Genomic DNA, 26784 nt, shown 5'->3' on the forward strand with positions numbered 1-26784 from the left:
ATGGACATCTATCTCGAAGGATTATAGTGAGGATTGAATGAGAAACACCCAGAGCAGAGGCCTGGCACAAGCTAGACCCCAGATTCCACCCGTTCCTGGAGCAGGTGTTTATCGAGCAACTGCTGTCGGGTGCTTGTGATGAACGAATCAGTATACAGAACTGGATTTCCCACGAAATTTCGTGCTCCTGGATTCTAGAAGACGGCTCTGCAGGCTCGGGCCCGGGCTCTGCTCGGCCGGCCACCCATGCTTGTCACGCCGGAGATGACGTCGCCTCTTCCCGGGGGTCCCCGGAACCAGGCGGCGGGGCCGGAAATTCAGTCTGGGAGGGAGAGCGGGCTGACCGGAAGTGGGCCCCGGCGGGCGCCGCCAGCCCCAGCTCCCGGGAGCCCGGCAGGCGCCGCGCGCGGAAGGCGGGGCGCGGGGCGGGGCGGGGCGGCCGCAGGGGCGGGGCGGGGCGCGGGGCGCGGGGCGGGGGGCCCCGGCGCCCCGCCGGACCCTGCCAGCTCGGGCGCCGCGGGCGGCGCGGCCATGAAGCTGAAGCTGAAGAACGTGTTTCTCGCCTACTTCCTGGTGTCGATCGCCGGCCTCCTCTACGCGCTGGTGCAGCTCGGTGAGCGGGGCGGGGCGGGCTGCGGCGGGCAGGCCCGAGGGCGCCCGCGGCCCTGCATCCCGCCCTGGGCCTGATCCCCCGCGCAGGCGCGCTCGGCCCGCGGGTCCTGCGGGTCCTGCGGGTCCTGCGGGCGGCCCAGCCGCCGGGCCCCCTCCCCTCTCGGGAAGGCCCCGTGTGAGGCACACGCCTTCCCCGAGCCTGCCAGGCCCCGCATGCGTCCGCCACCGTCCAGCTCGCCGGGGAGGCGGAGAGGCCCCTTTCCCAGCGCTCTCCTCGCTAGGCGCCCGCCAGACTGGCCTCCTGACAGTTTCTCGAAGACCCGGCCCGCCTTGCTCCTTCAGGCCTTACCCTCATTCTCAGCCTTCAGATCCCAGCTTAAAAGTCACTTTCTCGGAGAGGCCGACCCTGACCACCAAACCCGCCCTATTTTTGATTTCCCTTTTATTCTCGATCCTGTTTGTTTCCTTCATGACCCTTACTACAATTTGTAGTGATTTTATTAATTTGCTTAGTGCCTGCCTCCTCCCGCTAAACTGAAAACCCATGAGGGCAGGGTCTGTGTCTCTTGTTCCCTGCTGTATCCCCAGCACCTAAGGCAGTGCCTCACCGTAGGAGCTTTCAATAAATATTTATTCAATAATGGAATGAATGGACTTAATGACGAGTCTTTGGTCGCACAGCTAAGACAGATTGAACCTGCACTGCCTCCTATGTAGAGACTTAGGGATAGCCACTGCATGAGGTTCTTGAAAGACTGCCCTGCTTAAGGAGACTGACTCGTTCCTTACGACTCCAGAAGGCAAAATTAGAACCAGCAGGGAGAGAATGGAGGCAGATAATCAACTCAAGACCCACAAGGAAATTGTAACAGCTGGAGTTTATTAAAGGGGGGGAGGCGCTGCTAATTGAAGCAGTGAGTTCCCCATGTCAGAGAAGTTGTCGGGGATTCCTGCATCGGCTCAAAGTTGAAGGTTCTGGCCTTTTGGAATGCTGAACGTCCTGTGGTTCTCTGCCCCCATCCCTTTTCCCCATCGCTGCTCCCTGGGACCAGGCCAGCCGTGTGACTGCCTCCCTCCCCTGCGGGCAGCGGCAGAGCAGCTTCGGCAGAAGGACCTGAGGATTTCCCAGCTGCAAGCTGACCTCCGACGCCCACCCCCTGCCCCTGCCCAGCCCCCTGAGCCTGAGGCCCTGCCTACTATCTATGTTGTCACCCCCACCTATGCCAGGTATGGGCTCTGGTACATCCAAGGGGGCTGCACCCACCAAGGGATTGGGTTGACGAGGAGGAGTTTGGGGAGGCTCTGGGCCAGGGGCTATTCCTCAAACTAGGGATACCAAACAGCAGGATAAACGAGGCACTTCTTTATTCAAAGACTTGTGGGGAAATGGTTATTTTTCTATTAAAATAGGACTGCACTAAGAATTAAAATGCAATATTCTTGCTAAATTTTTAAGCTAGATCAATCAGATTTCAAAGAAATTTTAAGTTTGCCACTGAGTTTATCCTCTCTCCTTCGGTATCCTTGGCAAGAAAGTTTGAGAACCCCTGACTAAAGTAGAAAGAAACTAGACCTTGCCAAGGTCTTGGACTATTAACATCAGTTACTATAGTTAATAATGTGTATGTTGTTTACTCTCTACCAGGCACTGTGCTAAGTGCCTACATTTGTAACCTTAAAAAAAAAAAAAAAAAAAAAAAACTAACACAACACTAAAATTGTAACTTTATTACTGATAACCCTGAATGGGGAATGTGGTTTTGGATCTGTGGCCAAAAGGGCCTGCTCATATACCTCCCTAGAATCAGATGACCAGCCCGCCTGGGCTCAGGCAGCTCCAGACCACCACAGCCCCCACTCCCCCCATCCCCAGGTGGGCAAGCAGCCCAGGAGGGGCTGAGCCTGATGGGCCCAGTTCCCTCTCTGAGAGAGGGAGTGAGAGAAGGGGCTCTAATATATTCTACCTGGAAACCTAAGCATTGGGGGAAAGAACTTGGTCCTATTGGTGTTTTAGAAAGTCATGTTTGATCTTTAAAACAACATTGTTCTAATGTTCTGTTATTCCCATTTTATAGCTGAGGAAACTGAGGCTCAAGGAGATTGAGCCATTTTCCCAGGGTGTCTCTACCTATAATAAGTTACAAAGCTGGGATTCAAACCCAGATCTGATTCCAAAGCCTCAGTTTTTAGTCTTCCACAGCCAGAGCTCTGGGGTTGAGGTGGGTGACGGACCTGGCCTGGAAGGACAGGGCAGGTGAGTGTCAGTGTGGAATTGCTAGGCAGGACAAGGGAAGTGTGGGGCCTCCTTGGGGACAGGCCATGGGGGATGCCAGGAATACCCTGGGAGAAGCCATATGTCCTGGCTGGGGTGGGCAGATGGGGCCTACCTGTTTCTCTCCTGCTACATCCTCCCCCCGTCCCACCCCCACAGGCTGGTGCAGAAGGCGGAGCTGGTGCGGCTGTCCCAGACACTGAGCCTGGTGCCCCGGCTGCATTGGCTGCTGGTGGAGGACGCCGAGGGCCCGACCCCGCTCGTTTCGGGGCTGCTGGCTGCCTCCGGCCTCCTTTTCACACACCTGGCAGTTTTGACGCCCAAGGCCCAGCGGCTTCGGGAGGGGGAGCCGGGCTGGGTTCGGCCCCGTGGTGTGGAGCAGAGGAACAAGGCCCTGGACTGGCTCCGGGGTGGAGGGGGCGCTATGGGGGGGCAGAAGGACCCACCCCCACCAGGGACCCAGGGAGTCGTATACTTTGCCGACGATGACAACACCTACAGCCGGGAGCTTTTCGAGGAGGTGAGCGCTGGGATGGGGCTGGGGAAGGTAGCCAAGTCCGGGCAGCTTCATCTGCTGCCTTGGATACACCAGTGTTGGTGTAGGCTGCCGGGAGGGGTTGGGGAAGGGTGGGCCAGAGTGACCCAAGTGGTCCTTCCTGCTGCTGCTCTTCCCCTGGGCCACCCGCTCTCTTTCTTCTCTCCTGTACCTGTTAGATGCGCTGGACCCGTGGTGTCTCCGTGTGGCCCGTGGGCCTGGTGGGCGGCCTGCGCTTCGAGGGCCCGCAGGTGCAGGACGGCCGCGTTGTGGGCTTCCACACGGCGTGGGAGCCCAGCAGGCCCTTCCCCGTGGACATGGCGGGCTTCGCTGTGGCCCTGCCCTTGCTGCTGGCTAAGCCCAATGCCCAGTTTGATGCTACGGCTCCCCGGGGCCACCTGGAGAGCAGCCTCCTGAGCCACCTTGTGGATCCCAAGGACCTGGAGCCCCGGGCTGCCAACTGTACTCGGGTAAGGGGATGGAGGTGGGCACGGACAGACTCTAGGTGGACTGATGATGGGAGAAGGGGAGTGAGGCCGTCGGGAGGAGCAGCAGGGGTGGGTGTTTGAACCAGGAGGGACCCTCGAGATCTCTTTGAGTCCATCTTATTTACTTTACTGAAGGGGAAGCTGAGAGCCAGGGGGTTCTAAGGGAGTCCTAGGAACCCATGTGGCACAGAGAGGGTAAAGTGGTACAGCCCTGTTTTAGAGGCACTAATGCCTTCTCCTCCCTGCCCTTCACACCCCTCACCAACAATGTGTGTGTACAAGGGAGCTGGAGAATCCACTCTGCCCTGAGGGCCCTAGAGGCCTGGCTACAGTCGCTGGACCGAGCTCTAACCGAAACCCTCCCGGTACAGGTACTGGTGTGGCATACACGGACAGAGAAGCCCAAGATGAAGCAAGAAGAGCAGCTGCAGCGGCAGGGCCGCGGCTCCAACCCCGCCATTGAGGTGTGATGGTGGCCCCGGCCTGACGACCACCTCTTTTGGGGCACAGACCTCGTGGGATTGGGCCCCTGGCCTGCCCAGGATGTGGGTTTCCAAGTCCTGACCCCTCAGAGCCAGGGGCGGCCCCTCTCCCCCTCCACCCCCAGGGAGGGCCCAGCTGCCTCTCCCCTCTCCCAGCCCACCAGGTGGCACTGCTCACAGGCTGGGGGACCAACAGCCCTTGTATTGAGCCAGGTCAGTCCTGCCTGGGACGGAGCAGAAGGACAGAGGGGCTCAGGAGGGAGGGCGGCTGAGTAACTGGGTAACTTATTGGGGCTGGGCATGCACTGGGGGCCTGCAGGAGCTGGGCTGGACCCTCCCCACCTGAGCATGCTGAACCCCCCTTGCTCCAGAATAAAGACTCAATCTGGAGGGGCCTCTGTCTTCCTTCATTTCGCGTATCTGGTCTCACCTTTATTCACACGTGTGCTAGCATCTGTTGCTGCAGAGGCCCAGCCACGTGCAAAACCGTGGAGTCCTGACTTCACCATCAGAGGGACATCAGTTCTCTCAGGGCCCCCACCTCCCCCCCATCACCTTGAAGAGAAGGAGCAGTGACTTTAGTCCGAAAGCTTTACTGAGTCTAAAGGAGCAGTTTCCAGTCTTTGCGTGTCACTTTGCCCATCACCCTATTTTTTCTGGTCCTGGCTTGTTCCGGCTGCAGGAGCTAGGCCCTAGGACCCCTGCTTTCCCCCTCTCCTGAGTCCAGCTTGCTGACGACCCATCTCTCCCTCAAATCCCAGGGGCCTCACCTGGAGCCTTGGTCAGGGGTTGGGAGGTTTCCAGACTGGCCTCCCACCCCTGCCCGAAACTTCAGGCCCCTAGGCCTCAGGTGGACTCTCCTGGGGAGGTGCCTCTTCCTGGGGGGCCTCCTCAGGTGCTGGCCGATGGGCAGCCCCTCCCTGCAGCCACCCCGTTTGTAGCATGTCTTTCAGCCCACTAGGAAAGAGATAGCCTTGGGTCTCTCCCTCCACACCGATGACCCCGCCAAGCCCCTCCAGTGCTGTTTGCAGGTACCGCAGGCCCAGCAGCACCAGAGCCTGTGGAGAAAGCAAGGGGCAGAGGTCACGTTGGGTCGGCAGTTGCCGGGGTCCCCAATGGAGGCCACAGATGCTTTGCTGACCTACCTGCAGCGGGAAGGTGACCGCCAGCATGCTGCCCAGCGTGCTCGCCAAGCCCTGCAGGTGCCCCAGCAGCACCCCGTGGCACCCATGGGTCCAAAGGTTTAGGTGGGGCTGTTGGGGATCGAAGAGGGGGTAGGCCTGGGGGTCTGAGAGCCGGCTTTGCAGGCAAGGCCGGGGTGAGTGGGGGTTGCAGCAGGAGAAGGGGACCCCATCAGTCAGGTAGAGGCCCTCCACGTTACTCTGGATCCGGCTGCAGGGGGAGAGGAGGGGATTAGGAGGTCTGCAGGAGGAGCTGAGGGGCACGGGTGGGGCAGGGAAAGACGGAAGTAAAGCAGTCCCTGACTCGTAGGTGCCAGGCCTGCACAATTCCTTTCTCTCCACCACAGCCCATCTTACAGAGGAGAAAATGGGCCCAGAGCGGTTTGGTAACATGCCCTGGGTCACACAGCTGATCGATGGCACAGCCGGAATCCACTTTCTCACCCACTCTTCTCTATTGCCAGTCTGGGTGAGGTGAGGTTTCAGGGCAGCAGGAGGGAGCCCCGCTGTGGGGGGAGGGGGAAGGGGAGACAGAGAAGCAAATCACTCACTTGACCACGTCCTGGTCATTTGGGTCCAGGTAGCGGCTGCTGACCCACTGGACCCCAAACCAATCCTTGTAGCCATGGCGCCCGCAGCAGTGGTGCCACAACTGCAGCTCGTCCATCAGCCGCTTGGCATGACAGTGCCCTGGCACCTCTGTGTCCTTGTAGTGAGCCAAGGCAGTCCCCAGGCCCTCCTCCAGCCCAGCGGCCAGGCTCCCAGGTAAACCCAGGGCCAGCCCCAGGGCAAGCACCAGGAGGCCCCCACCCCCGGCAGTGCCGGCCACCAGCAGTGGTCCCAAGACCCCTCGCCAGGGAGGGTATTGGGCTGCATCCAGACTGGCTCGGCTGGCGCCCGCACCCACCAGTCCTGTGCTCAGAGCCACTGTGCCTGCCGCCAGGGCAACCTTGGGCAGGGCAGGGAATGGGCAGGAGGGAGCCAGGAAGGTGCCAAGGTGCCACAGCTGGACTAGGAGGTGCCCACTACAGAGGAGGGTGAGGCCACTGGCCAGCACCAGCAGCCAGGAGACAAGCCAGAGCCCCTGCGCCAGGCGGATTCGGGCCTGGAGGGGCAGCACCAGGGGCAGCACCGGCGCCATCTCCCATCTCTGCCCAAGGGAGTTCGGAGTTGTGGGGGCTGGCGGTGGCCGCGGCAGGACGCTGAGTCAGCCCTGCTCGGCTTGAGCTGGGCTAATGCCACCCTGACCCCAATACCCTGGACAGCCTCCCACCCCCCAGCCTTAATAGCCCGCCGCCCAGTCCCCTGCCAGCCTCAAGCCGGGGTGCCTGGGCCTTGCCCCTTAGGAAAAGCCCCGCCCCCCCGGGCAGAGGACCCATTTCGTGACCCCGCCCCTGCCCTCGCGGAAGTAGGGGGCCAATCCGCTCTGCCCGGAGGGGTTAGGGTGTGGGGGGCGCAGACCTCCGGGTCCACGCTCCTTCCCGGGTCCCCTGGGAGGCCGGGTGCGGGGAGCCCGGAAGGGCCCGGAGGGGGTAAGGGGGTCAGCGGGTTGGCCCCGCCCCCGTGCGGAGCCTCGAGGCCCGGACAGGGAGGGGTTACCAGGCGGCCCGGCCCCCCCGCGGGCCCGCCCCCCCCTCCCGCGCTTCCTGGCGGCCCAGCGTCCGGCGCCTGTTTGTGCGGCGGCGCTGGGGTCCCGGACGGCCCCGCCACCACCCCCCCGAGAGCCGAAAGAGGCCCCGGGAGAGCCCGAGGCCCCCGCGGGCCCTGGGGACGGCGCCCCCCGCCCCACAGCGCCCCCTCCAGGCGCGTTCCCCCGCGCCCGAGAGCGCTCCCGGGGGGTGGCACGGCACCCCATCGCGCGCGCCCCGGGGTGCTTTCCCTTCCCCTCTCCCCGGCCCCCGCGGCTTAGACGCCTCCTCCGCCGCCGCCGCTCGGAGCGACCCGGGGGCCGGATGGACGGGGCCGCGGGGCCCGGTGAGTACGGGGCGGGGCGGGCGGCCAGCCCCTTCCCGGAGCGCCGCGCGCGCTCGGCCCGTCGGACGCGGCGGGTGACTGACGGCCGTGCCGCGGCGTCCCCGCGTGCGCTCCGCCCCGGGGACTCCGAGCATCCTCCGCTGGTCCTCGCGCCCCTCTCCCTGGCTGCTTGGGTCCGCCTGTCATTTCGGACTTCCCCCAAAGTCACGCTCCCCTGCGCGTTATTCTGAGCCCCCTCCGTGTTTCCCTGCTCCCCCGTTTACTCTGGGCCTCTCCCGGGATTTCGGGGCTTTTTACTTCTCTTGAGCCCCGCCGCTAACCGGGGGCCCTCACTGCCTCTGCTCTCCGCTCTCTCCTGTCACGCGGCATCTCTTCTGGTCCTCTGGCTCCCCCAGTCTTCTGGCCCGACGTCCCTTGCTCTGCCGTGGGCCGTGTCCTCCCTCATCCAGGACTGTCTCCCTGTAGCTCCCTCGTTCCTCGGCAGAATTCCGTATTTTCCCTCTGGGACTCCATGGTGCTCCCTGTCTTAACGGCGGCTGAGACGGCAGCAGGAAGGGCGCTGTGCCAGGTTCCCCGCCTGCCCTGCCAGGAGGAGGCCCTTGATCCTCTACGGCCCGTGCCCTCTCCGCTGGGCGTCCCTCCAAGCCTGGGCCTGTTGAGGGGTGCAGCCCTACTGGACACATGCTTATTCGTGGGGGGAAGAGAGCGCCCTCTACCCTGTCTCCAGGTGGCGGGCTCATTCGGAGTGCTTCTTGCCCCCTTTTCAGGTGGGGACCCCGCTCAGGAGGCCCTGCAGTCCTTGAACCGGCGGCTCCGGGTGCAGGAGGAGGAGATGGAGCTGGTAAAGGCGGCCCTGGCAGAAGCCCTGCGCCTGCTGCGGTTGCAGGCGCCCCCCGCCTCCCTGCAGGGCTCTGGCGCACCGGTCCGCACGAGAGACAGGTATGCACGTCATCACGGCTCCATCGTCCTCCTTCCTGGGGTCCTCGGGGGCAGCAAGTTGATTCTCTGTCTCCCCAGCAGCCCTGCAGCACCCCCAGGACTGCCACCCACCTGCAGCCCCTCCTTGGTGAGCCGAGGCACCCAGACGGAGCCAGAGGTGGAGACGGAGCCCTCCCCCGGACTCCCCGGCCTGAGCAATGGGCCGCCAGCAGCCCCTCAGGGGGGCAGCGAAGAGCCTGGGGGGACCCAGTCTGAAGGAGGGGGCGGCGGCGGCAGCGGCGGCTCTGGCTCTCCTGGCACCCCGGGGGTCCTCAGGCCCGCGCCGCCCCCACTGTGTGGCGACACGTAGGTGTCCTGTGGCCGAGGCTGGGCGGGAGGGAGAGGATTGAGGGGCACGATTGGAGGGAATGATCCTTGCCTCCTCTCTGTGCCCTGTTAGGCCCCGGAGGAATTCTTCGTCTTCCTCATCCCCCGCGGAGCGACCTCGGCAGAAACTGTCCAGGAAGGCAGCTTCCTCCGCCAACCTGCTCTTGCGCTCAGGCAGCACCGAGAGGTGGGTGAGGCTCCCCGCCACCTGCCCCGCCCCTGCTCAGGTTCCTGACTTTCCACATCCCTCACTTCACTTCCCTGGGCGGGGTGGGGGGACCTCATTGCCCAACAGGAAGAAAGGAACAAGCATTCATGGGGCGCCTGCTGTGTACCTGGCACTGTGCTAAACCCTCGACTTCCTCCATCTCATTCAGTCCCCACGACATCCTTGGGGGGTAGGTGGTCTCATGCTGTCCATTGTCCAGGTGAGGAAGCAGGCTCAGAGAGGGTAAGTCATTTGCCTGGGGTCACACAGCTAGAGTCAGGATTCAAAACCAGCTTTTCTTGACTCCAGTTCCCCTGCCCTTTCCAGCACAGCACAGCACACCCTCTGACATTCCAAGAGGTGTTTCCAGAAGCTCCTTTGACTTCCGTGGACGGCTGTCATTGGTGCTTCAATTCCTCCAAACTATTCAGTTTTACTTCTGGAGGAAAAGGGCAAGGGCAAGTCCTAGTGGCTGAACATGGTGGTGTCAGAGTGTGTACAGGCCCCAGAACACCCGAGTTTTCAGTCTAGCCCTCTTCGTTACTTTCCGAAGAGAAACGACCACCTTATTATCCTCCAGTGATAGTGACTTCTGGAATTCATCTGTCCCTTTCCTCCTGAGACAGAAGGACTTTTTGGCTTACCTTCCAGATCCCTGCAAGACAGGGCTTGCTTACATTCCAGATTCCCCTGCGTCCCGTTTGCAGATGGGGAAAGGAGAGGAAGGTGGACCATAAGCCAGAGGCCCCGAGGTCAGGCACTGAGTCAGAAGGTCTCCCTCGTGCCTCACACGGCCTCTTGAAGCGTTGTGGCCTTGTGCCCCGCTCTCAGCCCCTTCTGCCTCAGTCTTCACGTCTCGTAAATTGAGCTAAAAGTCCCCACACACCTACCTCACAGAGTGAACCAAAGCCTGCAAGAGGGGGCAGTGGGCTCTAGAGTCCTCTCCTTTCTTGTGTCCTGCCCCTTTGCCCTCAGCTCCCAGAACCACGGCCTCATCCCTCTGTTTTTCCCTCTTCCCAACAGCCGCTGGGGGAAAGACCCCCTTTCCAGCCCTGGGGGGCCTGGATCTCGGAGGAGCAATTACAATTTGGGTATGTAAAGAGAGGAACTTGGGTGATGGTGCGAGGGTTTGGACTGCAGCCCTAGGAGCTATTTGGGGGGCCCTGTGCTGTACGGTGGGCGGCATCCTGCTCCTGCTTTGCTGGAGGGGAGGCTGCGGGGTGGCGGGTGACACCCTCCCTTTTCTCTGTAGAGGGCATCTCTGTGAAGATGTTCCTTCGCGGCCGCCCCATCACCATGTACATCCCGTCTGGCATCCGCAGCCTCGAGGAGCTGCCGAGCGGCCCACCCCCGGAGACCCTCAGCCTGGACTGGGTGTATCCTGCCCCCCCCCCGAGGCCCACAAGAACCACCTTTTCCTACCTTGGGGAATGCCCTCCTTTACAGTTTCCTCCAGGGTCTATGGGGACAGGGGGCCCTCTGAACCCTCCCCTACCATCTTGCCAAGGGTGCTGTCAGCCAGAAGCTCTGGTCTTCTCCGCTCTGCCTCCTCCTACCCTTGATTTAACCTTTTCCTTGACCATGGCCCCTACCCCAGTTACGGGTACAGGGGTCGTGACTCCCGCTCTAATCTGTTTGTGCTGCGTTCTGGGGAGGTGGTCTACTTTATCGCCTGCGTGGTGGTGCTGTACTGGCCCGGGGGCGGCCCAGGGGGCCCTGGAGGTGGCAGCCAGAGACATTACCGGGGGCACACGGACTGCGTTCGATGGTGAGGGGCCTGGGGCCTGGGAGTGGGCAGTGGCGGGTAGGCAGGTGGTGGGCATGGCAGGAACGGAGGGGCAGGAGAGACGGGCTGCCTCGCTGCTCTGCAAGCTGGAGAGGGTGTCTCGGTGGCCTCGAGGGACCCCCTTCCCTCGCATGTCTCCTCCCCACTCAGCCTTGCTGTTCACCCCGATGGGGTGCGTGTGGCCTCTGGACAGACAGCGGGAGTGGATAAGGATGGAAAGGTAAGGCCAAAGGCAGACACCAGGCCTCCGGGGCGAAATTCCAGCCCAGCTGCTGCTCTCCCAGGGTCTTCCTTTCCGTGCCTGACCCCTTCTCCTCCACCAGCCCCTGCAGCCCGTGGTCCATGTCTGGGATTCAGAGACGCTGCTGAAGCTGCAGGAGATTGGACTGGGCGCCTTCGAGCGGGGCGTGGGGGCCCTGGCCTTTTCATTTGCGGTGAGCTGGCCCCAAAGTCCAGAGATCCCCTGTCTTCCTTGTCCTGGAATCCCACCCCGTCCCTCCACGAGGAAGCCTGGGAAGTTGTGGCCTTCCTGAACCCCCCCCCACTAGTTCTTCTGAGAAAGGACGAAAGGACGGGTGTCAGCCTCTCCTGCCCTCTCGACTTGTGATGGTGCCCCCCCACCTAATGACCACGAGGCCCCCAGACCTCACCCCAGCCCCTCCACTGTGTCCCCCCTCCTCAGGATCAGGGTGCTTTTCTTTGCGTGGTGGATGATTCCAATGAGCACATGCTGTCAGTGTGGGACTGCAGCCGGGGCACGAAGCTAGCCGAGATCAAGGTGATGAACCCGGGTGGCCAGGAAGGCTTGGGCAGGTGGCAGAGGTGTCGCACGGGGAGCTCCGGACTTACCCATGCCTCTACTTCCTTTCTGGCTGGGTCACCCGGGGCTCTCTGAGCCTCGGTTTCTTTATCCGTGAAATGGGAACCATGGAAGTTCCGTCGATAACGTGTTAGGTGTTAGGGTGATTAATAACAAGTGGCTGGGAGCAGTGCTCTTAGGGGACCAGGGTCTTGAAGGAAGGGCTGTCCTGGGGTGGCGGGACTTCTGCAGGCCGGCTGTCAGGGTACAGATTGAAGGGGGCCGGGTGTGACGAGGCGCAGGGTGGCTGAATCCAGTGTCTTCCCTGCAGAGTACAAATGACTCAGTCCTGGCAGTGGGCTTCAGCCCTCGTGACAGCAGCTGCATCGTCACCAGTGGGAAATCTCACGTCCACTTCTGGAACTGGAGTGGTGGAGCTGGGGTTCCTGGAAACGGGACCCTCACCCGGAAACAGGGTGTCTTTGGGGTAAGGTGTGGGTGCTGAAAGGTGGTGGGGGAGGGCAGGGTGGAGAGGGAGTGTTGGTCTGAGTACTGTAGACCCCACCCCCACCTGTCCTGGGACTTGGAGCCCTTGCCCTTCCTTTGACCTCTGTTCTCTGTTCCCCCTCCCGCTCAGAAATACAAGAAACCCAAGTTCATCCCTTGCTTTGTGTTCCTCCCTGATGGAGACATTCTCACTGGAGACTCCGAGGGGAACATTCTCACGTGGGGTCGGAGCCTCTCAGATTCCAAGCCCCCAGGCAGGGGTGGGGCCAAAGGTATGCGGTTAGGGTAGCTCCTGGGAAGGCCAGTACCCCTGAGGGTGTGCCAGACCTGTGGGACCTGTGAGAGCACTTCCCGTCCTTTTACCTTGAGAGTTGTTAATTCTGCCTGGGGCCTGGTGGGGGGCTCTCGGGGGTGCTATTCTAGAAGGGTGGGGGAGGGGAGCGCGGGGAGACTTCAAGGTCAGCCAGCTCTTGGGTTCACATCCCAATTCTACCGCTGGCTGTCTTTAGGAAGTTCCCTCATTTGTCTGAACCTCTAAAATGGGGAGAATACAAGCCTGATTCCCTTGACATTGACCGTCAAGGGAACCGGGAATGTTGTTCAGTGGGCACACGACAGTGGGGAGTTACTGCCTTGTGTTGTGATGGCCCAGGCTGCCCCTGTCTCCACTCCCCTGCCCCCCAAGAGCATGATCCCTCTCGGGCTTTGCCAACAGAGACCTACGGCATCGTGGCCCAGGCCCACGCTCATGAGGGCTCCATCTTCGCTCTGTGTCTCCGCCGAGACGGGACGGTGCTGAGTGGCGGCGGGCGGGACCGCCGGCTGGTACAGTGGGGGCCAGGCTTGGTGGCTCTCCAGGAGGCTGAGGTGAGGGCTGGGCCGGGGGCGAGTGAGGGAGGGGGAAGAGGGATGGCAGCCAGGGTCCCTGACTTTCTGTCCCCACCTCTGCAGATTCCTGAAGACTTTGGGGCGGTGCGGGCCATTGCTGAGGGGCCTGGCTCAGAGCTGCTGGTGGGAACTACAAAGAACGCCTTGCTGAGGGGCGATCTGGCCCAGGGCTTCTCCCCTGTCATCCAGGTTGGGATGGAGGCAAGAGCTTGGGGGAGGACGGAGGGATGAGCTGTTGGGGAGGGGCAGAGGTGACAGTCGGTGCCTTGCTGCAGGGTCACACTGATGAGCTCTGGGGGCTCTGCACGCATCCCTCCCAGAACCGCTTCCTCACCTGCGGCCATGACCGGCAGCTCTGCCTGTGGGATGGGGAGGGCCATGCGCTGGCCTGGAGCATCGACCTCAAGGTACAGCCCCGGGTCCCAGGTCCCCCACACCCCATGATTCCTGTGGGTGCTGGTCCTGCCCCAAGATCCCTTTTCCTTCTGCTCCCGAAGGCAGCCAGTGTGTACTGCTCTGGCTGCGCTGGCGTTTAAAATATGAAGTCTTCTGTACTGGTTGGTAAAAGCTATTGCCTCCAGGGCCCTCCCAGGCACTGGCCTTTCCTCCGGCTCCCGTCAGAACTCCCCTTGGTCCAGCAATTAAAAGGTTAACCTCTGGCACAGTTGGGAACCTCAGTTCTGACTGTTAAATGTTTTGAGTTATCACCTTGGCCTCCACCCCAGGTATCTATCCCTTTCCTCCCGGTCCCCCTCTTGGGAGGAGGCGGCAGTCTTTCAAGAAGACAAGGTGTCCTTCTGGTTCTCTCACTAGCAAGGCAGCTTCCTTTTTTATTTTCTGATTTTTATTTTGAAGGCAGCTTCTTGAATTCACCCTCTCTCCCCTCCCAGGAGACTGGTCTCTGTGCTGACTTCCACCCCAGTGGGGCAGTTGTGGCCGTGGGATTGAACACGGGGAGGTGAGAGGGAGCCAGCACTCCTGGCAGGGGAGAGCAGGGAGGTATGGGGAAGCTGCCCCCACTGCGCCTTCCCCTCCACAGTCCTTCCCGCCTCTCCTGTGCTCAGTCCTCACCCGGCTCCTCCAAGCCTGGGGGTGGAGGAGGTCACAGCCCAGGGGAGTGAGACAGTGGGGAGGGAAAGGGGAAGTGGTAGTTTCCAGACCCACAAGGCCCTGTAGCCAGGCCCCTCCTTGTGGTGCCTGATTCCTTTCTCAGCGCTGGAAGCCCCTCAACTTTTATCTGCTCCCAGCCCCTTCTCACCTCCCAGCCTAAGGATGTGGTGGCGACCTCTCTGTCTACAGCACGGTCTTTGTGTGGGCATCTGGGAGGGTCTCTGACTTGCCAGTCCCTATCCTGTGCAGGGCAGCCTTCTCGGGGGTGTCCTCACCTTCCCTTCCCCTCCCCCTGCATTCACCTTCCTTCCAGGTGGCTGGTTTTGGACACAGAGACTAGAGAGATCGTGTCTGATGTCACCGATGGCAACGAGCAGCTCTCAGTGGTCCGGTACAGCCCAGGTGAGAGCTGCCCCGACCCTAGACCCACACCTGTCCCTGGTCCCTCCCTCTCTGAGTGACTGTCTTTGCAGATGGGATGTACCTGGCCATCGGTTCCCATGACAACATGATCTACATCTACAGTGTTTCCAGTGATGGTGCCAAGTCCAGCCGTTTTGGCCGTTGTGTGGTGAGGAAGCTGGGGTGGAGGGTGGGGCATTGCCACAGCAGGTAAACTTGTGGGAGTCCCTCTGATGCATAAGGGGGTTCTGGGGACAGGGAAATGGCTACATTTTAAACCGTGGACCTTTGCTCCCAGGGCCACTCCAGCTTTATCACTCACCTTGACTGGTCCAAGGATGGGAACTTCATCATGTCCAATTCTGGGGACTATGAGATTCTTTACTGTGAGTGGCAGCAGCGGAAGGCATGGGGAGAGGGTAATTGGGGTGGGTGTTACTTGTGGGGGGCACTTTCTGGTTAGGAGGGGATGAAGGAGAGCATGTGGTGAGTTCCAGATGGAAGGTTGGTTAAAATAGGAAGGTGGAGATGTGGTGGAAATGAGGACAGAATTATATGTACAGGAGAAATTTGTGATTATACCAGTATTATACCATGTCTTGCTCCCACAAAGACTGAGTGGCTTTGAAAATGCACAAAGAAAAGCTACTTTTGGAAAGGTTAATCCGGGCAGATGCGGAGGGATCGACCCTGTTAGAACTCCAGCAGGAACGCAGGGAGCACTCAGGGGCGGGGCGGGCTTTCCAGCTTAGACTTCCCGCGTCTTCCCGACTTCTGGGCTGAGAGCTGGGCTGGTGGGCCCCCTCTCCCCAGGGGACGTGACTGGGGGCTGCAAGCTGCTGCGGAACCGCTACGAGAGCCGAGACCGCGAGTGGGCCACCTACACCTGCGTACTCGGCTTCCACGTCTACGGTGAGCAGGCGCGGGGCGCTGGGGCGCGGGCTCGGACCTGCGGGAAGGGTGCGGGGGACAAGGGGAGCCCGGCCTGGGCGCGGAATGCTGGGCGTGATCGGGGGTGGGCGTCCATAAACAGGCGGCGCCGGCCCAGGAGGCCGCTCTGGCTCTGGGGACCGGCAGGATCGCCGGGAATGCGGCGGTGGGTGGCCGCGGCGCTGGGGACGGTAGCGCGGGGCGGGGGCGGGGCGGAGCCAGGCTGAGGCCGTCGCTCGCCAGGCGTGTGGCCCGACGGCTCCGACGGGACCGACATCAACTCCCTGTGCCGCTCCCACAACGAGCGCGTGGTGGCCGTGGCCGACGACTTCTGCAAGGTGCACCTCTTCCAGTACCCGTGCGCGCGCGCCAAGGTGAGGCCGCCCGGGCCGGGCGGGCGGGGCCGGGGCGCCTCCGCCGCCGCCGCAACCGGGGCCTCCCTCCCGCCAGGCGCCGAGCCGCGTGTACGGGGGCCACGGCAGCCACGTGACCAGCGTCCGCTTCACGCACGACGACGCGCACCTCGTCTCGCTGGGCGGCAAGGACGCCAGCATCTTCCAGTGGCGCGTGCTGGGCGCCGGGGGCGCGGGGCCGGCGCCCGCCACGCCCTCTCGGACCCCCTCCCTGTCCCCCGCCTCCTCGCTCGACGTCTGAGCGCCGCCCGCCGGGCTGGACCGGCCCGCCCCGCGTCGTGCCCGCCTCGCCCGAATCCTGGACCGGGGCCGACCCTTCCCTCGACTTCGAGACATTCCCGATCGCGCATTTCCCTGGAGGGGGCGAACGGCGCCCCGCACACACTGTACAGACCCGCGGGCTGAGCCACGCAGCCCCAGCCTGCTGCTGTCTGCTGAGGGGCAATAAACCAAAAGCAAAGTCGCGTCCGGTCCTTCTGTGGGGCGCGGCTCGGGCGCCTCCGGGACCCTGTGGAGGTGGGGATGAAGGAAAAGAGTGCGGAAAAGTTAAGGGAGCGTAGATCATTTATGCAAATAAAAGGCAAAGTCGCCTGCAAATAACTCCGCGAGGCGCGGAGCGGCTCGAGCCTGTCGGCGCCCCAGGGGGAGCTGCAGAGCCCGGGCGTGGAGAGAGTTAAGTCAAACTCCTCACCCGCCTCGGAGGAGGGGGCCGAGCTGCAACGGAAATAACCGAGCGCCGGGCCGCGGTTGGCCGAAAGGAGCCGAGCTTTTTCCGGAAGTAGCCGATCTGTGGGGTCTTGCTCTCCGACCTGAGCCGAGCTCTGGGCCTTGTTCTCCGGCTCCGCCGAAGGTGTTCCGGAAGCAGGCGAACCCCGAAGCCGGCAGGGCAAGGCTTCCCGGCGGCCCGCAGAGCCCAACGTCTAGTGGGGCCCCGAGAGGGCGGGGGGAGCCGGAGCCTGGCCCCGGACCGGCAGGAGCCGAGCCCGTTCCGGAAGAAGCCGAGCCGAGTGGTCCGGCGCCGGCCTCGGCGTCGCGGGCGTGAGGCGGTAGCGGCGACAGCGACAGCGCGGGCCGGGATGAACTGCGACGGCTGAGGCGGCGGAGGCGCTGTCTGCGCGGGCCGGACCGAGACTCCCGCGAAGCGCCGGATCCGCGCTTGAGGCTTTGCCTCGAGCCGAGCCCTGCCCCCGCGAGCCTCCCGGACCCCTTTGTGCGGCCGGAGGCGGCGGCGGGAACGGCCATGGCGGCCAACATGTACCGGGTGGGGGGTGAGTACCGGGCGCGGGGGGGGGGGGGCGGTGCGGGGCCTGGGACCGGAGGGGCTCGGCGCCCGGCGCCCGGCGGCGCGGGGAGCCGCGTCTGGGCCGGCGTGGACCTGAGCGCGGACCGGAACCGGAACCGGGAGCATCGGGGGCGACGGTGCGGGACGGCGGCGCGGCCGGGCGCCGAGGCTCGCGGAGAGGCTGCAGGAAGCCCCGACGGCGCCTTCAAGGCTGCCGCGGGGTTCGCGCTCGGCTCGGGGACTGGTGTTTGGGAAACTGGCTCCCGAGGAGGTGACAGGGTGCGCAGGGGCCGCGAAGAGCCGGGCCGACGGCTTTGCCCCCTGCGGTGGAGACCGGGGGAGGGAGGTTTTTTTCCTCCCCCGGCGTTATTGTGCGCTTCGGTTCCCAGGCTCGGTCGGGGAGGCTGCGCTAGAGTGAACAAATGGCTTACTTCGCCTAGGTGTTCAACTTCATCGCTGAGTGGTGGGGACTGCTGGGGAGCCCCTGCTTCTTGTCTCTTCCCTAAGGCTTACTTTTGAGTGAAAGATCTGACTTTAGAACTAGGTGCGATGGGGGGAGGGTTGGGTGGGTGGCTCTCCCTATTTTCTTTTAGTCTCTGCACTTCCACACCTGAGAGTCCTTGCTATCTGGACCACTTATCTCCTTTTGGTCCACTTAGGCAGAATTTTTCTCTTCCCATTCTGGTGCTTGGCTCTCTTATCTCCTCCGCTGATCTCCGGTCGGCTCTCCCCCTCCACCCCTACAGATTACGTCTATTTTGAGAACTCCTCCAGCAATCCTTACTTGGTTAGACGGATTGAGGAGCTCAACAAGGTGAGTAGAACAGAGTCGGCCCCTGCCCCCCATCCAGGTAATAATAGGGTCGCTCTTCCGAGGTCTCTAACTTCCCTTGGAAGAGAGGACCCTATCCTAAGTACTCATTCATATTCACCCATCCATTCATTCATTCGGTGCATTCAGGAAAGACTTCTTGAGAGCTTAGTGGGAACTTTACTATTTTATCTCTTGGGGGCAGAGAAAAGGGATTTGGAAGTCTGTCCTTGAATGAAAGTCTCGTTATTTGTAATTTCTAGGGCTTTTCTACTTAGAGTCGCTTAGAAACTTATTCATTGTTGTTAGTCTCATCTTTGTGCATTTTCACTCTCAAATGACAAATCTGCGCTGACATTCCCCCCCACCTTCCCCTTTAGACTGCAAATGGAAATGTGGAGGCCAAGGTTGTCTGTCTTTTCCGGCGAAGGGACATTTCTAGTAGCCTCAACAGCCTGGCTGACAGTAATGCCAGTGAGTACCTTCACTCTCACCTTCCACCTTCTCTCCCTTCCCATGGCCTGAGGCCTGGGCATGTCCCTACCCGTGTTTTCCCTGGTATCGTGCGGGGGTGTGGGTTTGGGGGTAGCAGAAAGACGGCTCTGTGAGGGAGGCCTCTTTTTACCCATTGGGAGGAAGCAGGGTGAAGAGACCATGATAAGGAAAGCCAGAATATGGCGCGTGTGCGTACATACATGTATAAGAAAAAGAGATGATAGTATTTAAATAATAGGGGATGAGAAAGAGCTTTAGAGAACCAGGATCTTCGGAGGGACAGTTTTGGGTCCTTGGGACAATGAGTGGTGACTGAAGAGGAAGAGATTTTATTTACAAGCCTGCAGAACAGAGAGGCAGGCTTATTTGGTGATACAAGGTGGTGAGAATACATTGGAGGGAGAGAATAGCAAGGAAGGTGACAGGGAAAGTTTTCTTGTACTTCTCTTTCTTTCCTCTCCTCTTAACCCCTCAATCCATTTTACACTTTCCTTCTTCCTTTATCTTCCTTCTCTTTAAGCGTTCATCTTTTAAAAAAATGTATCTTCTTCAGTTTTCCTTAGCTGCTGCTTTTTTTCCCCCCTCCCTTTCCTGCTTGGTTTTTCTGCTCCTTTCTAAATTATTTTCCCTTTTCAGGCTGCTTTGGGCATGAAGGGGTTAACGACGTGCTGGGCTTTCCAAGTTCCCTAGTCCCTTTGGGGTTTCCAGCCCCATCTGGCAGGGGCTGACCTTGGCCTTGTCCAATCAGAAGGGGCGTGGGGGGTGTGGTCCCCCTTGCCTTAGCGCTGGGTTTCCGGAGCACACGGGTGAGGGGCGGGGCCTGCCGCACCCCTCCTCCTCCCTGAGGTTGGGAACAATGCACCAATGAGCCGGGCTGAGCCCGCCTGCCCCCTCCTCCTTAGCTTGGCGCCCAGCCAGGTTAACCCTTCACCCAGGTTTCTGGGTGAGCTGCAGCTCTGTGGAGAGGAGGCTGCTGGCACTGGTTTAAAAGGTGCTATGCTCGACAGCCACATACACTAATATTAGCCAAGCAGAAAGTGAGGGATGGTTAGGGTTGCTTGTGATGATTTGGAGCAAAGAGTCTCCTGGAATCTGTAAAGAGGAAATGGTAAGCACAACCTTGTGTGATACCTTTCCCATCCTATTGAGTTGGACCTTGGGCTGGTTTCGCAAGAAACAGAGGAGTGTGATATTCTTGCTGGGCCTGGTGTGGGGAGAATTTGCTTTGAGTGGGGTCTGACCGCTGGGTTCAGGATGAGTTTCTCCTGCTTTCTTTGTACTCCTAGTAGCTATTCTTTAAGAACGTTAGTGATGTAGAGTTGGGAGCATCTGTAATCTGGGTTAGGACTGAGAGGGGAAGCTGGTGGGGTAGAGGAACAGAAGGCAGATGCCTGGGGGCTATGAGGAAAACAGAGAGCTGAGATGGGAAACATAGTCCCTGGGTTGGAATTTCCAAGGTGGCTTTTTGGATTGGTTTCTGACTTGGTTTCTTACTCCTTAATCTCCCAGGGGAGTTTGAGGAGGAATCAAAGCAGCCAGGGGTGTCAGAGCAGCAGCGACATCAACTGAAACACCGGGAGCTTTTTCTTTCTCGCCAGTTTGAATCGTTACCAGCCACCCACATACGGTATGGGACAAGCAGGGCCCATGTGGCCTGGGTGCACTTTCCAGAAGATGGAGAGGTGGGGGTGGTGGACTGGAGATGTGGTAGAGAGAGAATGAGGGGCTCACCCGGGGTTTTCTGACTTCTGCAGGGGAAAATGCAGTGTGACCCTCTTGAATGAGACAGATATTTTGAGCCAGTACCTGGAGAAAGAGGTGAGAAAGAGGCTTGTGTTGGGAGAAGAGGGAGTACTGTCCCCAAAAGACAAGCAGCTAGTAGGACTGTGATAAGGTATAGGATTGGCAGATTGCCTGTTTTAGGAACTCTGGACACTCCTAACTGCCCCCTGCCTGTGTGGACTGTTACCCTCCTTACCTTTTCTCTCCTCTCCAGGACTGCTTTTTTTACTCTTTGGTGTTTGACCCTGTGCAGAAGACACTTTTAGCTGATCAGGGGGAGATCAGAGTTGGTTGCAAATACCAAGCTGAGATCCCAGATCGCCTGGCAGAAGGTAAGCAGCAGGAGAGAGTGCATGGATGCTGAGTTATTGAACTCCAAGGGGCACTTTGCCATCATAGTCTATGTGGATAGTTGCCCCTGGAGCTGTGCGGTAGTCTGCAGGACCCTGGGCTATGACCCTCATGAGTGGGATCTTGGGAACCTGAAAGGGGAAAGGGGGCCTGGTTGGGGGAAAAAAGCTGGGAGTTGAGGTGGCTAATGGAATCCAGGGGTGGAATAGGTAGGAGGTGCTATTGGGAATGACAGAACACCACTTGTACTCCCTTTCCCTCACCCCTATGATATCATTACCCCATTCCCCAGGAGAATCTGATAATCGGAACCAGCAGAAGATGGAGATGAAGGTCTGGGACCCCGACAACCCTCTCACAGACCGACAGATTGATCAGTTTCTCGTGGTGGCCCGGTGAGGGGTGGGTGGATGGGGACAGTGGGCTGGGGGAGGTGTGGACATAGCCCAAAGTCTCCCATTCTTAGAGATGGATAGTGTTGGAATGGATGTTTCTCTCTTTTCTCATCTGGCATAGTTCCTCAGCCCACTCAAACTTTCTTCTTCCTTCCCTTTTGACTCCTCCGTCTCTCCCTTAGAGCTGTGGGGACCTTCGCGAGAGCCCTAGATTGCAGCAGCTCCATCCGGCAGCCAAGCCTGCACATGAGTGCGGCTGCTGCCTCCCGAGACATCACTTTGGTGAGTGGAAATTGGTGGGCATTGGGCAGGCTGGGCCTTGCCTGCATGGGCATGGGGACAGGAGAAAAGGGTGTCTCTGAGGGAGTGGGAGTGTTAGAAATATCAACAGGGGAAGAGTGCCAGGGGTTCGAAGTCATCAGCTTTGCTCCACACTTTCCCTTTAGTTTCATGCGATGGATACACTGCAGAGGAATGGCTATGACCTGGCTAAGGCCATGTCAACCCTGGTGCCTCAGGGGGGGCCAGTGCTATGCCGGGATGAGATGGAGGAATGGTCTGCCTCGGAGGCCATGCTGTTTGAGGAGGCCCTGGAAAAATATGGGAAGGATTTCAACGATATCCGCCAGGACTTTGTAAGTGGATGGGTCTAGGAGGAGAGGTGGGAGAAAGGTGACAGGTGAGGGGACCAGGGCCAAACGCCTACTCATCCTTCTGCTCTCCTTAGCTACCCTGGAAGTCCCTCGCCAGCATAGTCCAGTTTTATTACATGTGGAAAACCACAGACCGGTATATTCAGCAGGTAAGGTCTGGGTGGGGAGGATGGCCCAGCGGCCTCCCACTCACCTCTGCCTTTCAAGCTGGCGACATCCTTCCTGCTGAGGTTCTCTGATTTCTTTTCATTCTTTCTCTTTTTACCTCCTGCAGAAAAGATTGAAAGCTGCTGAAGCAGACAGCAAACTGAAACAGGTCTACATCCCCACCTAGTAAGTGTGGTGGGTAGGGGAGACTGTTAGAATTTCCTTCTCTTTGCCCAAACTGTGCCCTCCTCAGTGATTGGGGGTGGGAAGGAGGCAGGGTCTGATTATTATAAGGTTAGAGACAGGGTGGGAACAAATTCTTTGCCTTGATCAATTGTTGGTTTCTCCCCACTGTCACCCCTGTTAGCACTAAGCCAAACCCTAACCAGATCATCTCTGTGGGCTCAAAGCCTGGCATGAACGGGGCTGGATTCCAGAAGGGCCTGACCTGTGAGAGCTGCCACAGTGAGTTCCCGGGAAGGATGGGGATGCCGGGGTAGGCGGGAGGCCTGCTTTGGCTCAAGAATTCAAGGAGTTCAGGTGCCGTGTTTCCCCCCTGATCTCCCCCTTGTTTCCATGCTCCTCAGCCACACAGTCTGCTCAGTGGTATGCCTGGGGCCCACCCAACATGCAGTGCCGCCTCTGTGCTTCCTGTTGGATCTACTGGAAGAAGTATGGGGGACTGAAGACCCCGACCCAGCTTGAGGGGGCTGCTCGGGCCACTACAGTAAGGATTGATAGGGGACACGCAGGGGAGAGGAGGCAGCATATTGGCATGAGACTTAGGGGAAGGTCGGACCACCCAGTTCCTTATCTGGTGATGGTTTGCTGGGGGAAAGGGGGCAGAGCAGATAGTGGTAGGGAGAGCAGCCAGGTAGGTCAGGGTGGCAGGGAAAAGGTCAGGCAGGAATAAATTGCCCTCTGCAGAGAATGGAAGAGAGAAGAGAGCCTCAGTGCCAATTTTCCTTCTCCCCTTTTCCTGTGCCCTTCCTCCAGGAGCCACACTCAAGGGGGCACTTGTCCAGACCTGAAGCTCAAAGTCTCTCCCCCTATACAACCAGCGCCAACCGGGCCAAGCTCCTGGCCAAGAACCGGCAGACCTTCCTGCTCCAGACCACGAAGCTGACCCGTCTTGCCAGACGCATGTGCAGGGACCTGTTACAGCCGAGGAGGGCTGCCCGACGCCCCTACGCCCCTATCAATGCCAATGCCATCAAGGCAGAGTGTAAGGGCAGGAGTGATGGGGCTAGTGGTGGGTTGGGGCTTTCTCTGGCCAGAGACCAGTGTTTCTCTGCATGTTTAATGACAGTAGGGACAGCAAGTCTTAAGAGGTTTGTTATGAGATGTGGCTCCTGGCCCCCGAGGAGGCCTGAAGAAGCCTCTTCAGAAGCTTTATTCTTTGTGTCCCAGGCTCCATTCGACTTCCTAAGGCCGCCAAGACTCCTTTGAAGATTCACCCCCTGGTTCGGCTGCCCCTGGCAACTATCGTCAAAGATCTGGGTATGGGATGGGGAACCAGTTAGGGTGGGCTTCAGCTCCCAGTCCTTGTACTGTAAGAACTGTCCCTCCTCAGCTGCCCCCCCACCTTGAATCCTAAAAGATTTAGTTCAACAAACTGTACTTTTATAGATTAATAATGCTTTTTCATCAGCTATCCAGTGTTACCACACTGGTTAGATAAGGTCACACACATGTGATTTCTGAAATACTGGTCGTAGCTTGCCAGACCCTTCCCCCATCACTCCTTTTGGCAGTGCCCAGGAAAACTGCTGGGAAAGAGATGGAGGTGAGAAAAGGAAACTGCTTAGGAGAGAGAAGGTGGCAAAAGGTAGCTAAGATTTCTTTTATCCCCACCCCCACCCCTGCGCAGTGGCCCAGGCACCTTTGAAACCCAAAACACCTCGGGGAACGAAGACACCAATCAATAGAAACCAGTTGACCCAAAATCGTGGCCTGGCCGGCATTATGGTGAAACGGGCCTACGAGACTGTGAGTTGGCAGGCCAGGGTGGACCAAGGCTGAGTTGGGTGGGCTTTTATTTCTGGTAGGAGCCTAAGAAGGTCCCCTCCTTCACTGTGCTGCCATACCCTTTTCCAGATGGCAGGCATCCCCTTCTCTGCCAATGGCAGGCCTCTGGCCTCAGGGATTCGCTCAAGCTCACAGCCAGTAGCCAAGCGCCAGAAACTTAACCCAGCTGATGCCCCCAATCCTGTGGTGTTCGTGGCCACAAAAGATACCAGGTCGGTTCCACAACAATGCAGTGTGTTGGTGGAGGGCTGTTGTATGGGAATTCCACACATGTTCATGATTGTTTTGTAAGTTCACAACCTCTCTGATAAAAATATCTTAAACTCTGTCTAACTATCTTAAAAAAAAAAAAAAAGATACCAGGTCGGGAGCCCACCATGAGGGGCTGAGTGGTTGACAACCCAGGTGGGCAGGTATGGGAAATGGGAGTTATCTCAGCAAGACCAGCATCAGGAAGACTGGGGGTATGAGGGGTGGGGGCAGAAAAAAAGGGACAGGAAGGCAGAGGGTATGGGGGTTCTCCTTGGGGTTTTTAGCTTTCTCTTACGCCTTCTCTATTCCCCTCTTCCCCTTTCTGGCCAGGGCCCTGCGGAAGGCTCTGACCCACTTGGAAATGCGGCGAGCTGCTCGACGGCCCAACTTGCCCCTGAAGGTGAAGCCTCCACTGATTGCTGTGCGGCCACCAGTCCCTCTACCTGCACCCTCACATCCTGCCAGCACCAATGAGCCCATTGTTCTGGAGGATTGAGCATCTGGGGAAAGGAGGTGGCCTGGGAGGTAGACGGGGTCCTCGGCACCCAAACTACCCTTCTCTAGTCTCAGGACTAGAGGGAGGGAGCAAGTGTGTGTCCCTGGAGGAGTTGGGCGCCCTCTAGTGTCACCACTGCTGGGCTTGTCCCCTTCCGTGCTTCTCCATGCCTGGTGATGGAGGGCAGAGTGCAGGAACCTGGCCCACGTGGGGAACCTTGCCTGTTTTGGGGGAGGACCCACAGATTGTCTTGGACAGTTTTTTTGGGGGGGAGGGTTTTTTAATTTTTTAAAAATTTTGCCTCCCTTTGTGAAAGGGGTTGGGGGAGGGGAAGAGTAAACAGATACCAGGTGGTGGTACCGGGTTGGGGGAGGGGGGCGTGCACTGCCATGTTTATCTTATTTTTATTATTTTTTTTTCTAACTGGGGGTTTCTCTTCCTGTCCGGTGTCCGGACTTTCCTAATTGGAGTTTGAGGCCCCTAAGCTGGCATCATCCCCAGCCCATGCTCACTCTTTCCTTCTCTCCCCTCTCCCCCCCCTGCCTTTTGTACTCCAACTCAGAAATAAAGATCTTTTGTCCGTTTTTTTAACCTCGGATTCTGTAATTGGTTCTTATAGTAACAAATAAAAAGCTGTTTTCTTCAGTCCCTCCAGGCTCAGCTCTTCTCTGCCATTGATGTGGGAAGCAGGGTGCGGGCAGAGGGTCTCTGAGAGGGAAAATAATGAACAAAGAACAATAAAGGAGATACAGATGGGGCTTGCCCTGGGAACAACTTATGAGATTCTTTAGTCTGGACTGAGGCTGCCTGCTTCAACCAGCCTTCTTGTGGGACCCAAACTGCTCCCCAGTTCCCAGTGATGCTGCAGTCTAAACACCATGTTGGCTCCGGTGCAAAGCAGTTGGGATGAACAGGCTCTCTGGATGCCTGATGGCTTTCATAGGGGGTGACGAGGGTGTTCCTTCTGTTTGCCCAATTCTTATTCTTCTCTCTCTTTTACTCGGAATTCTGAGAGTTGCTAGAGACCAGGGCAAGATGTAGCCACCTTGGAGGGTACTGCAGGATCTTAGCACCCAGGTCAAGGCTGTTCTGCTGCTGCTTCAAGATCTTCGAGGGCCAGTTGCAGCTGCTTTGCTATCAGGCTCTACTATAAAGCTGCTTTCTGCTGTTTTAGGTTTGAGAGAGATCAGATGCCCAATAGCAGAAATACTTATGGAGATAGTAAGGTCAATCTAAGGTGCTCCTTGGACACCTTCTGTAGACCTAGGGAGTGGCCTCAGCAGTTGTGACTTTCCCAGGCTTACAGACTTTGGTGTCCACTGGTCTTCTCACAACCCAAGGCTGTAGGCTGATAATCATAGCACAAGCTGCCTACCCCATGGAATAGTCCCCTACATCATCTACACGAGAAGTTCGCTCACACCTCGGTGGTGTTCCGGGACGAACCGAACCCTACGTCAGTCTAGGCATCAGCAGCACGTTTCCCTTCCAATGTCCCCTTTCGGCTGCCACCATAGCCGGCTCCATCGCACTGCCCTGAAATGGGCCGGTGACTGAGCCTGGTGGGTACGCCCCACGCAGGTCATTGCCGCGGAAGGCAAGTAGATGCAGGAGGAAGCCTGGCTCCCCGGGGCCGCAGTGATTTGACTGTGGCCCCTGGAGCCCGGAAGGTGCCCAGTTGGGGAAATGAACAGAGCTCCCAACCAGGAATAGAGGGCGGTCTCGGAGCACCCATTTGGGGGTGTGTGGGGGGGCAGGACCTTGGACGGAGGGAGGCTGGGAGTCCAGGGACAGCCCTAGGCTTCGTGGGCCTGAGCCCTGGAGGCTGCTCATCCTCCGCCTTTATCCGCCGGGTGGACGTGGGGTTGAGGGCACCGGCGCGGGTCCCCACTGCCGCCGGAAGCGGCGCACGGCCGGCTCCCGATCGCCGACCCACGACCAACCCGCCGCCAAGCTGCCGGCGGCCAGGCGAGCCCGCCTTCGCGGCTGAGGTTATCACTAGCCACGCTTCTTTGGCCCAATCACCGCGCGACCAACCAGAGCACGCCAATCGGCTTACCGCACGCAGATGAGCCTCGCAGAAGCGCGGCCTTCCCTAAAGGCCGCGGGGACTTCGCACAGTCAAGAAACGGAACCTTGAGCCTGGAGTCCGGGGGAATGGGCCCCCGCGAGTGCCGAGATCACGTCACTTCCGATCGCA

At 59.4% G+C, this 26784-nt stretch overlaps 4 protein-coding genes and 1 long non-coding RNA gene across 8 annotated transcripts; 3 read left to right on the top strand and 2 right to left on the bottom strand.

The window, feature by feature from the left end:
* The first annotated feature begins 455 nt into the window (after positions 1-455).
* Positions 456-4779, top strand: B3GAT3 (beta-1,3-glucuronyltransferase 3). Of its 2 annotated transcripts, none has more exons than XM_058305304.2 (5): positions 456-613; positions 1665-1839; positions 3044-3404; positions 3599-3889; positions 4279-4779. In XM_058305304.2, exons 1-5 carry the CDS (start codon positions 532-534, stop codon positions 4375-4377), a joined length of 1008 nt encoding a protein of 335 aa, XP_058161287.1. In that variant the 5' UTR covers positions 456-531; the 3' UTR covers positions 4378-4779. The 2 variants fall into 2 exon arrangements, with proteins under 2 accessions (XP_058161287.1, XP_071074076.1); XM_071217975.1 differs by having other exon boundaries at positions 459-613; positions 1701-1839; positions 4279-4519.
* A 187-nt stretch (positions 4780-4966) lies between these two features.
* ROM1 (retinal outer segment membrane protein 1) lies at positions 4967-6840 on the bottom strand. Its single transcript, XM_004449259.4, has 3 exons — positions 6122-6840; positions 5535-5781; positions 4967-5447 (listed from the first exon to the last, which is right to left on the bottom strand). The coding sequence occupies exons 1-3, from the start codon at positions 6709-6711 to the stop codon at positions 5229-5231; spliced, it is 1056 nt and encodes a 351-aa protein (XP_004449316.2). The 5' UTR covers positions 6712-6840; the 3' UTR covers positions 4967-5228.
* Positions 6841-7204: 364 nt separating this feature from the next.
* Positions 7205-16356, top strand: EML3 (EMAP like 3). Of its 3 annotated transcripts, none has more exons than XM_058305302.2 (22): positions 7205-7544; positions 8312-8483; positions 8562-8828; positions 8923-9036; positions 10081-10148; positions 10310-10433; positions 10655-10825; positions 10994-11063; positions 11167-11277; positions 11526-11621; positions 11974-12129; positions 12280-12421; positions 12865-13016; positions 13101-13226; positions 13313-13444; positions 13928-13995; positions 14461-14549; positions 14621-14718; positions 14848-14935; positions 15363-15461; positions 15723-15853; positions 15930-16356. In XM_058305302.2, the coding sequence occupies exons 1-22, from the start codon at positions 7523-7525 to the stop codon at positions 16131-16133; spliced, it is 2700 nt and encodes an 899-aa protein (XP_058161285.1). In that variant the 5' UTR covers positions 7205-7522; the 3' UTR covers positions 16134-16356. The 3 variants fall into 3 exon arrangements, with proteins under 3 accessions (XP_058161285.1, XP_058161286.1, XP_023439521.1); XM_058305303.2 differs by having other exon boundaries at positions 7410-7544; positions 8565-8828; XM_023583753.3 differs by lacking the exons at positions 7205-7544; positions 8312-8483 and adding an exon at positions 9145-9247 and having other exon boundaries at positions 8578-8828.
* On the top strand, positions 15998-25232 carry MTA2 (metastasis associated 1 family member 2). The gene is made up of 18 exons (XM_004449250.5): positions 15998-17160; positions 17921-17988; positions 18366-18459; positions 19990-20107; positions 20235-20298; positions 20477-20594; positions 20906-21008; positions 21191-21290; positions 21455-21643; positions 21736-21810; positions 21936-21994; positions 22176-22273; positions 22396-22535; positions 22805-23033; positions 23219-23308; positions 23679-23797; positions 23906-24048; positions 24419-25232. The coding sequence occupies exons 1-18, from the start codon at positions 17133-17135 to the stop codon at positions 24582-24584; spliced, it is 2001 nt and encodes a 666-aa protein (XP_004449307.1). The 5' UTR covers positions 15998-17132; the 3' UTR covers positions 24585-25232.
* LOC131279989 (uncharacterized) lies at positions 20169-26769 on the bottom strand. The gene is made up of 3 exons (XR_009187523.2): positions 26644-26769; positions 21855-21929; positions 20169-20286 (listed from the first exon to the last, which is right to left on the bottom strand). It is a non-coding gene; the product is annotated as an uncharacterized lncRNA (long non-coding RNA).
* Positions 26770-26784: the final 15 nt, after the last annotated feature.

The sequence above is a fragment of the Dasypus novemcinctus genome, chromosome 10 (genome assembly GCF_030445035.2).
Source record: "Dasypus novemcinctus isolate mDasNov1 chromosome 10, mDasNov1.1.hap2, whole genome shotgun sequence".
Lineage (NCBI taxonomy): Eukaryota > Metazoa > Chordata > Mammalia > Cingulata > Dasypodidae > Dasypus > Dasypus novemcinctus.